This window comes from Vombatus ursinus, unplaced genomic scaffold (assembly GCF_900497805.2).
Source record: "Vombatus ursinus unplaced genomic scaffold, bare-nosed wombat genome assembly UNPS02014870.1, whole genome shotgun sequence".
Classification (NCBI taxonomy): Eukaryota; Metazoa; Chordata; class Mammalia; order Diprotodontia; family Vombatidae; genus Vombatus; species Vombatus ursinus.
The window spans coordinates 9,443,929-9,455,437 of record NW_020954648.1 but is presented as its reverse complement, the minus strand read 5'-3'; the positions used below and the strand labels follow the sequence as shown (position 1 = coordinate 9,455,437).

The window sequence follows — 11,509 nt, the reverse complement described above, 5'->3', positions numbered from 1 at the left end:
GGTGAAGAGGAAAATAATTTCAAGAATGGGGGAAAACTTGTACAAAGACGAAGAGGAGAAAGACTGAACATCATTTGTATAGGAACAAATAGGCTTGCTTGATTAGACTGTAGAATGCATGATGGTGAGTAATCTGGTATCAGTCTGGAAATATAGGTCTTTGTCAGATTGTGAAGGATTTCAAGTTTCAAAACAAGGAAATCTGTATATTATCTCAGGGACAAAAGGAAGCCACTGAAGCTTCTTGAAAAAGGTAGTGACATGATCAGACTTGTGCTTCCTTTCCTATTGGGCTTTGATGAATGTAGCACCAAGTCAAATATTCTACTATAATAGCACAGAAATCAAAAGACACAGTCCTTCTGTCCTTAAGGAGCTTACAATTTAGCATACAAGTTGAGGTAAAAAACACAAATCAAAACACACAGACAAAACATGAACTGGAACAAAATTTAAGGTATGTAACCACAGAACTAAGTATTCAGGGAATGCTGAGAATAATTGTAACCACGTTAATTAATAGTAGCCATTAGACAGTGAGCTTCTTGAGAGTAGGGGACTATCTTTTGCCTTTTCTTTCATCCCTCAGGGCTTAGCACAGTGCCTGGCACATAGTAGATATTTAATAAATGCTTGTTGACTTACTTGTTGACTTAGTTAAGGATGACAAAGAGATGAGTCAATCAGAAATTTGAGGGAAGGTATAAGATTGTACACAGAAAACATGGCACTCAATAGCTTAGTGCACAATTCTAAGACACCATGAGGCAGAGCTGAGACAGAGAACATTCTACTCGGATGCTGTCGTCAGTGAAGCTGTTCCAATTTACTGCTACTCTGCCCAGACTCATTCCCTGTGATTAGTAAACTCACACCACCTCTTTTGCTCCCAATCTGTGGAAAACTGAATTGCTGGCTGCCTCAGAATGAAAAACTCTGATTTCTCATTCTCTCATCACCACCCACTACATTAGTTATGGGCCTGTCATTTACAGGGAAGTTAAGCCATCCCCTACTATTTCAAGAATTTGTGCCACAGTGTTTTGGAGACAAGTAACTCCAAAGCCTACAAATGACTAGGGAAAAAAAGGATACTTCTGCATATATGACATCAGGCCACAATTTTCTGTAAGTCCTCTTTAATGTTTGACTTAACATTATTCCAGGCTTAGGTAACATTTTAAAAAGGCATTTTTAATGGCATGAGTTTTGAAGTCTCATGGAGAACTTGAATGATACACATTTCTTATGAAATCTCTTCTGTAATAACATTTTACATTTTAAACAACATCCTGGCACAGAGAGTGGGTCAATGAGTATCTAATACTGACAGAAAGATAGTAAAAATATTACTAGACAGTAACCTTACTTCTACAAGATAATCTCAGCGAGTGTCCACTAAAAGAACAGCTGCCCTCTGGCTGAGGTAGTTTAGCCTGACACATGGATACCTTAGGGAGCACTGAGATATCAGCAGTTTCTTTGTCCCTCCACCAGACTACAGCACTATTCACTCATCGATAGGTTTGTTCTTCTTCCATGGAAAATCGTCTGATTCTTGTTACCTTCAAAGTTTCTAAATTCCACTAATGCTATATGTTCTAGAAATGACTGCCACATCTGCTGTTGACTCTGGTGTTTATAATTCTCTTTTTCCTATACCATTTCTTGTCATTTCTCCTGAGTTTTGGGGATAGTGCTTATGTTTCAAAGGCCTACGTCAGTATGTAAAAATTCTCCTCATTAGAAAACTGACTCACAATAGAACATCCATCTTAGATATAGATTTTCAGGTCCTTTCATATATAATCCCTACTTCTGGCTGGCTGGCAAGTGCTTTACATCCAGAAACAGATATAACTGGTCATTTGGCTATGACATTTAGTATGCCATATTCCAGGAATAACTTGGCTTGAAATGCTTGGCTAAGTAGATGTAATTTTTCTGCTTCCAGAAACACTTTAATTTCCTTTCTACATTCAGGATCCTTGCACACTCTCAGCAAAGGACCTATCTTCCTACTTTACTAAGAAAACAGAGGCCTTTCACCTTGACCCTCCTCTTTTTCTCTGCTCTATCATTCAAAACTCCTGGATACCATTTCTCATTATCTTTTTGAAGTTCTGCATAATTCTAGTTCTAACCTACCTGGCACACTGTTTAAAAAAAAAATGGAGGCAGACCAAAGTAGTGAAGATGTCAGGTGGTGTGACAAGGAGGATAACTGGATGCATTTAGACTATAGTAGTGCCTGGCAATTAAACGCTTAATAAATGTTTGCTGATGGTATTTTCTGCTGTGATTCCAGGGGTACCCTGTGCTACTCTCTAGTAAAAGGAGAACAAACTTCTTCCTAAGAACACATTTACTACATTCCTCTTGTGGCTATGAAGAGGAGAGGAGCCCATGAATCTGTCCATTGCCTTATATTTTTTTAAGGGTGAAGACAAGGATGCAATAAGCTCCTTTCATCCGATCCTTGGCTTCTTTCAACTTACACATTCCCATAAGATACCACTGATAAACTTTTTAAGGAAGGTAAGTGTGGTTAGGATTATTATATGACATTAGTAAATATACAGGTTAGAAATCTTTAATTCCCAGATATCACCATGATTTAGTGAGACTTCAAAAGGATGCTGAACAGGGCAGCTGAATGTGATAAGGATAATGGGTAAGACCCAATCTCCTGTTCCTCAAACTGGTCACACTCTATTAACACTTTCTGTGAGTTCAGAACATTTGTCAAGTGCTCACTGTCCAGTTTTATAGGGAATTATAAATGAAATAAACAATACAGTCTCTCACTAGGGAAAAAAATTAATATGGTAAGTTTATGAGACAAAATGCTGAGACGCTCTTTTTCTATTTCAGGTTATAATTTATCATCAGGTCATCTTTTTGCCCAAAATCTTTCAGAGGTTCCATGGAGCCTAAGGACTTTAGTTCAAACTCTTCTGCCTGGCACAGAAGACACTCTACAAACTGGTGCCAACGTGCATTATTTCAGATCACTGTCCTCTGCTCCAAGCAGACTGCACCATTTCCTTAAGATACTCTAGGCTCTCCCACCTCAAGACTGTCTAAGAACACTGTTCCCTCTGCTGAGAAGGTGATCTTTCCTCTTTGCTGACTGAATTCCTAACTATCTAATCAACTTCCATCTATCTCCCTCCTCCATGAAGCCTCCCATGATTGACTCATTAGTAAAGATATTTTCCCAGTGGACCTAAATATCACTTTGTTTTACACCTCTCTAATGTGCTGTTCATGTATTTCTACATACCAGAGATACCTGTTTATGTCTCTCATCACTTTCCGAGGCTCTAAGTATTATAAGAAAAGGGATAATCTCAAATAAATTTTGTATTTCCCTCAGGGTACAGCACAGTGCTCTGTAAACAGTATGCAGTAACAAAAAAAAAAAAGTTTGCTTACCTGAACTGAACATAAATGCTTATTTATTAAAGAATCACCTACTGCCTAAAGTTAAAAGTGTGGCCTATCAGCAAGTCTTTGCTCTGTTTCAGTTCTTTCCAGTATTTTCTTGTTCTCCAACACTGAGCTTTAGGACCCTATAGTTTTCCCTAATCTTGTCAGTATCAGGTCTTATTACCTGAACACACTTGCAGCTGGATATCTTACAATGGTCAAGATACTTTTTATCAACTTCCATGTATTTAGAATTATAAAACAGAGCTAGAATTAGTTAATTTATTTCCAGGCTTTCTTTGTATTTTAAAAGAAGCAGATTCACTTAAAAAGTTTGAGAACCTTGAAAATACTTTAAGTGTTTAAACAGGTATCATCAATAAATCATAATTCAATAAATTCAATCAATAAATCAATAAATTCATACTTTCATGGTTATCTGAAATGTTTTCTTCATAAGCTATCAATGATATTTAATTAGATTGTAAGCTCTCTGAGGGTAGGGGCTCTCTTGCTTCTTTTTGTATTCCCAGAGCTTAGAACAGTGCCTGGCACAAAGGAGGATATTACTAAATGTTTATTGATTTATTTTTTATTTCAAAAACTTAGGGAATCTCTCAATTTCTGATCTATCTACTAATAACAAACAGAAGAGGAACTTCTAGGGTAACATTAAGATAACTTAAGGAAGTTAACCATGTTATATGATATTCTGAAAAAAAAAGTACAATTTCCAATTAATTCATTACTATTAAGTCTCCACTGGCTACATGTTTTACTATTCCTCTTTCTACATAATGCCCTTCAAGATCTAACATCATCCTTAAAATATTATCTCATCTGATCATCACAACAACTCTGCAAGGTAGATGATGCTATGAATCCCATTTTATATTTGAGGAAACTGAGACAGTCAGAGGTTAAGTGACTTGCCCAGAGTCACACTGCTAGTAAGCGTCTGAGGCAAGATTTAAACTCAGGTCTTTCTGACTCCAAGCCCAATACTCTATCCCACTGCACCACCTAGGAAAAAAACAAACTTTTCCCTAAGACATTCTTCAAATAAGGTAAAAAGAATACTTTTTCTTCAGAAGGTTACACTTACTATGCGGAGGTCTTCAATGCGTTTTTCAAGACGTAGTGGTAGACCTTCTGGGAGGGCGGGCACCACCTTGGGTAAAAGAACCTGAGAGGAGTGGGCTGGCTGGGCAGTGTTTCCATTCTCTCCCCCTGATTCAGATACGGGACTACCATTGGAAGTAGCATCCAGTAGCCGATCAAAGTCTAAATCACCAAGCATCTCTAGGGCATTTTCAGCCTCCTGAAGTAGTTCATGTTCATTGGTGCTACCAAAAATGGAAAGGACTGGATCAGCACTATTAAGATTTATGTCTGAGACTTCATTTCCCATTGCTGTAGCTGCAGATGAAGGGGATTTACTAAGAGTGGTAGTCAACACAGTCACTGGAGCTTTAGAGTTAGACTCTTTCTTTTTTAATGCTTCTTTCTCTTTCTGAAATTTCCTTATCATGGCATCTAGAGAAAGGGGATCTTTGTAGAGCTTCTTCTTCTTTTTTTCAGACTTATGTGAATTTAAAGCCACAACTCTGTGGAAAAAGAAAAGTTACATATGATTTTTGGAAGCTAAAACATTTTATAATGAATATGTAGACACTCACTGAAATTTAAAAATAGTTGGTAGCAAATCAAAATTTGTGTGTATCTTAAGGATTTGTTTATATGAAATTATACTTTCCTATCAATCTCTTTCTTCCTCTTCAACAAGAAATAGGCACCAATAGTAGGTAAGTGTCTGACTATGAAGTCCAGAGAACAGAAGGAAAAGATTAACGGGAGCAAACCCAACTAAGAACAACTCAAGTTGATGAAAATCAACTAAAATTATGAAGCACTCTTCATATCACTAGAAAGTACCCTCTTTAGAATGTGAATACATGTAAGGTAGTATAACTATAAATTAGCAAAACAAATTCAAGATCACTTTACTAACAACAAAAAAAAAAGAAAGACAGAAAACGGACATCTGATAATATTCAAATACATGTCCTGTTGAGCTTGTACTTCAATAAGGGTAGAAAGAAATAGAACCTAAATTTTATGACTTTTAATTTGCTGTACCTTGAACCATTATTTTTATTCCAAGAGCTCTAAATCACTACTCCTAATTTCTGATTCTTGTTCACCTTTCATTTCTACTTAAGAAAAAAAGTATAATAGGAAAGAATAAAAATCAAGGCTGACAGACAAATGTGTATAATTTTCAAAGGCAAAATTTTCTTATAGTAACTATAGAATGAGATTATGGGGCATATAAAAAAAGGTGATAAGCATTTTAAAATATGGAATACTATATGAGAAAAGAAATTATAATGTTATATACCCAAATTTTGGAAATGTCAATCAATCAAACAAGCATTTATTGAGTACTTACTACATACATCAGGCATTGTGCTAAGCCTTGGGGATACAAAGAAAGGTTAAAAAAAAGAGTTCCTCCCTCAAGAGGCTTACATACTAACAGGGGAGACAATCTATAAATGGATACGTGCAAAATAAACACAGAGTAGGAAGACAATAACCTTAGAGAGGAAAGTTCAAGTGGCTGGTGGCAGAGCACAAGGGGGCTGGAAAGACATCCTGCAGACGGCAGTATTTAAGTTGAATTTTGAAGGAACTCAGGAAGGTCAAGAGGCAGAGGTGAGGAGGGAGAGTATTCAAAGTATCAGGAAAAGCCAATGTAAAGGTATGGAGATAAAAGGCAGGAGTATCATACTTAATGAAGAGTAAGTAGGCCATAGAGTTTTGTGGGAGGAAGGGGAGAAACAGTGTCAAGTGGGTAAGAAGGGGTCAGGTTGTAAAGAGCCTTAGAGGACTTTAGAAGATCCTGGAAGTAATAGAGAGTCAAGATTTTACTAAGTAAAGGAATATATGGATAGCCCTATGATTTAGGAACATCACTTGGGCAACCATGCAGAAGATGAACTGGAGTAGGGAGAGACTTGAGGCCAGAAACCAACTAGCAGGTTATTTCAATAGTTCAAGTGTGAGGCAGTGAGTGTTTGTAAGAATGTGGAAGCTGTGTGAGTAGAAAAAGAGGATGTAGATGAGAGATGTTGTGATTGTAGAAAAGACAATATTTGTTGATATGTGGGGTTAGTGTAAGGAACAAGTCAAGGATAATGCCAAAGTTGTCAATCTGGGCACCTCGTAGTGCCCCTGACAGTAACAAGGAAGGCCAGAAGAAGGGAAGAGTTTTGGGAGGAAAGATGAGGTCTGAGACATACTGAGATGATTACAAGACATCTGGGTTCAAAATTTTTCAGTAGGTAATTAGAGATACAGGACTGGAGCTGTGACTCAGAATGAGATCTGGATTTCACCTGAGATGATAACTAATCCTGTGGAACTGATGAAATCACCAAATAAGACACAGGGAAAAGAGAAGAGGGTCCAGGACAGAGCCTTGGAAGCTATCCACAGTGAGGGAATGTGACCTGAATGAAGATCTAATGTCACAAAAACCCAGAGAAAAGAAATTATCTAGAATTGTCTTGAGTTATTTCCAATATGATTAGTCATTTAAGCCAGCAGTTAATAATTTCATTCATCTTTGACCTGTACATAGAGGTCCCTGCACAGAAAAAGTAGGTATGTTTTTCTTACTTCCATCAGGAAAAAAAAAATTAATTTTTCACCAGCATAAAATAATAGTAATAATTTGTCTTTTCCAGGTTAACATCAAACTGCTTTCTCTTGGTCCTTCTATTAATTTTGAATGTCTTCCACGGCTTACTGTCTTGAGACATCTTTTCTTCTGCCTCTATACGATTTCATTTGGTAAGATCATCAAGGTACTTGTGGGTTCAATTGGCATTTCTAGACAAATAACCCTCAGCCCTAATCTCTCTTCTGCCCTCCAGTCTCATATCACCAAATGCCTATAAGACAGCTCAAACTCAACATATCTAAGGCAGAACTCATTATCTTTATTCCCTAGTTCTAAGTTCCCTATTACTGTCAAGGACACCAACATCCTCCTAATTACCCTGGTAAATGCTGTGTCACCATCAACTCCCTAATAGAACTCATCGGATATATTCTGCATGTTCCCAAGTCCTGCCATTTTTACCTTAACAACATCTTTCACATGTTACTTTCTCTCCACTCACACAATTGTCATCCTTGCCTGGAGCGTTGTAATAGCTCACTGCTAGTCTCTTTATCTCAAATCTCTCCCCATCCCAACTCATTCTTTCTTTCAGCTGCCAAAGTAATCTTCCTAGAAGCAAAAGTCTGATCATCTCACCCCTCTACTCAATAAAGTGCAAGGATTCCCTATTAGCTCCAGGATCAAATGTAAAATCCTCCATTTGGCTCACAAACCTGGCTCCTCCCTACTTTTCCAGTCTTCAAACACTTTAATCACCTCCACATATTATCATAGGTTCTGAAAGTGGGTGATATTGCCCCCTCTGGGAGAGGGAGGCGCTGAAACAATCTAGGGGGGGTGGTAGTAGTTTGAAATTTAAAATTTTAAAATTTTAAAAAATTTAAAATTTTAAAAATTTAAATTTAAAAAATTTTAAAAATTTAAAAATTTTTTAAAAAAATTTAAATTTAAAAAAAAATTTAAAAAAAAACTGTCAAAGGATTAAAGGAAGTATATTTCCAGGGAGGCAATGAGTATTTTTTCTTTTAAAGGAGGTAGCAGGCCAAGTTTGAGAACTTCTAATCCAATGACATAATTTGATGTTCCTTGAACTCCATCTCCCAACTCTGTGCCTTTCACTGGCTGCCCTTCAAGCCTAGAATGTTCTTCCTCCTGTCTGCCTTCTGCTTTCCCTGAAGACTCAGCATAAATCCCACCTTCTACAAGGAACACTTCACAGTTCCTCCCACCCCCTTCTTCATGCATCCAACCTGACATCCCTCTGAGACATATTCCCATTTTTACTGTGTATATCTTGTATGCACAGAGTTGTTGGCATACTGCCTCTCACATTAAAACGTTAACTCCTTGAGGGCAGTGATAGATTTTTTTCCCTTTTACTCTATCCCTAATGCTTACCATAGTGCCTGGCTACTCAATTAATAAATGTTTGTTAACCTTCCAACTGATCTGTGTTCACATATAAGAATATATATAAATAGAATAATAGAATTTTATGTTCTAATTAAAGAGAAAGCAGTATAGAAAAAGGTACAGATATATATGCTAAGCACTGAACCGTTTTCTGTATTTACTCAATAGTGTGATACTAAAAAGTAGGCCAAGTGAAGGAGAACTGAGGAAACCCTTCCTTTCAACAGAAGAGTGAGGCACTACTGGATACAATGGCAGACCCAGTCACTGTGTTGGTTGGTTTTACTTAATTTTTGGGGGGGGGGTTAGGGGAATCATAAAGGCAGGCTCATTGAGGCAGAAATTGGATGAGGTTGGTGAGAAGAAGTAATAACCAGAAATCACTAGGATGTAAATCAAAGGGCATCGATAAAACTTTCTACTTAATTAAAACATAAACAAACAAAAAATTCACTTTTAAGGATTTCTGCCACTATTTAATTAAAGAGTTTTTGGCTATTAAGAAGGATATGGGGAGTAGAGTCAAGATGCAGTGTAAAGGAAGGAATATAGCAAACTCTACCCAAAACAACTCCTCCAAGGGGCATCTAGGTGGTGCAGTGGATAGAGCATGGGGCCTGGAGTCAGGAGGGCCTAAGTTCAAATCCAGCCTCAGACACTTGACACTTACTAGCTGTGTGACTCTAGGCAAGTCACTTAACCCCATTGCCTAGCAAAAAAAAAACCAAAAAAGCAAAAAAAAACAAAACAAAACAAAACAAAAAAACCAACTCCTCCAATCAGATCTAGACAATATACCAGACTGAATCCTGATCAGGAAATCCAAGAAAAAGCCAAAGTGAGTCGTTTTTCTAGCCCAGGTCAATATGGGGAGAAAAAGAAGTCTGAACTCCAGGGATAAGGTCTGGCCAGGAAAGTGCCACATGAAACATTCCAAGGACCAGGGACTGAAAGAAAACCTAGACTGTGCATGACAGTCAGATGGAGTCCCAGATCCATACCTGACCTCATGCAGGTACAGGAAGAGGTGCCAAATGACAACTGTGGTACCCACCACCCAGTTTTAGGTCACACATTCAAAATGGACTGAGGAGGGGGCCTCTATCCAGGGGTGGCATTCTGGAATACTGAGTAGCCACAGGGTCCTAACCCATACACTGGGCAAGAAACAAGTTCAGAAGCAAGCAGCAGCTATATGGTTCAGACTCTAGGGGCTGGGTAGAGTCTCATTTCTAGCTTCTAGCCAAATATGAAGTCTGCAAAAGAAAAGCCAGGGCTGGAAACCCAAAACAAAGGGAAGCCTACAAAGCTACATCATGCTGAAAGAACAGAGCCTTTTTCCAACTGGTTGATTGTGACGGAGTCCATCAGCATCTACTGTTGGCTCAGACCCAAAACCAGGTCAGAAACTTGCAGAGTTCAGATCAGTGGAGTAGTGATCAGGCTTTGCCCTAGAACAGACTACTGTGGGAGCACTGAAAGCTTGCAGGTCCCCGGCCTGAGCTATTCCTAAGAGCCTAGAATAATATTATACTCAATACCCCAAGAAAGCAGGAACAGGACCAGATCATACCTTTCCTCTAGTACCAGTACTGTGCAGAGCTTGGCCCTAACATAACGTTCAAGGTCAGAAAGTAGGCTTTAAGAATGAGTAAACAAAAAAAGAATCTCATCACAAAAAGTTATTATGGTGACAGAGACTTTCAAGACACAAATCCAGAAAAAACAAAGAATGACTCCAAAACATCAACAAGCAAAGCCTCAAAGAAAAACACAACTTGGGGACAAGTTTAAATAAAATTCCATGAATAAATGAAAACAAGAATTTAAAAAAATGTTTAAAAAAATTTTATAAGTGAAATGAGAGCACTAGAGAAAAAAAAATGGAAAAGAAACAAAAGTTACAGACAAAAGAACTGGAAAGGTAATTCACAGTTTGGCAGAAGTTATACAAAACTTTGCTGGAGCAACAAACTCCCTGAGAATAAGAATGGATCAAATAGAAATGCCATGACATAACAAGAAATATTAAAACCAATTTAAACGACTAAAAAAGGTACGGTATTCCAAAATAAAAACCAGTAACCTGGAAAATAGAATGTAGAAAAAAGAATTTAAAAATCACTAGACTATCTGAAAGACATGACGAAATAAAGAGCCTAGACATGATATTTCAAGAAATCTTTAAAGAAAACTGCCCAATCTCTTAGAACCAAGGGCAAAGTAGAAATACAAGGAATCTACCAGTCGCCTCATTAAAGAAACTCCCAAATTAAAACTCTCAACACCATCACAGTCAAAATCCAGAGTTTTCAGGTTCAAAGAAAAAATTATTATAGTCAGAAAGAAAGTATTCAAAAGTACTAAGGAACCACATACAGGAATACACACAATTTGGCAGCCACTACCATAAAGTATTAAAGGGCTTAAAATACAATATTATAGAAGAAAAAAGATATAAGCTTAGAGCCAAGAATAACTCAGCCAGGAAAAGAGCATAATACTAAAAGGGGAAAAAAAAAAATGGATTTTTAATGGACTTCCAAGCATTCCTGGTGAAAAGATCAGAGCTTTGTAGAAACTTTCAAGTTCAAATACAGGAGTCAAGAGTAACATAAAAAAGTAAATATGATAAAGGAGTAAACAAGTATAAACTGTTTACATTCATGATACATGTGGTCTCTCTGAACCATACTGTCAATAGGGATCACACAGAGTCTAATTAGACAGAAGGCATAGAGTGGTTATTAAAAGGAAAACAGATAGGGAAGGAAAGAGGTATACTCTAGCAGCGAAAGGAAGTATGGGAAAAATTGTCTCACATAACTGGGGTGTGCAAGAAGTCTATACAAACAAGGAGGAATGAATGAGGTGAATGAATGATACCTGAACATCCCTCTCATCTGGACTGGGAAAGAAAGGAAGAACACACACACACACACACACACACACACACACACACACACACACACA

General features: G+C 37.5%; 1 protein-coding gene across 1 annotated transcript in view; it reads right to left on the bottom strand.

Annotated features, from left to right (window-relative positions):
* UBN2 (ubinuclein 2) overlaps positions 1–11,509 on the bottom strand; it is a 120,710-nt gene that overhangs the window by 66,680 nt on the left and 42,521 nt on the right. The window contains exon 6 of the mRNA XM_027842285.1: positions 4,538–5,039. Within this exon, the coding sequence (XP_027698086.1) occupies positions 4,538–5,039 (502 nt within the window). The remainder of the gene's footprint in view (positions 1–4,537; positions 5,040–11,509) is intronic.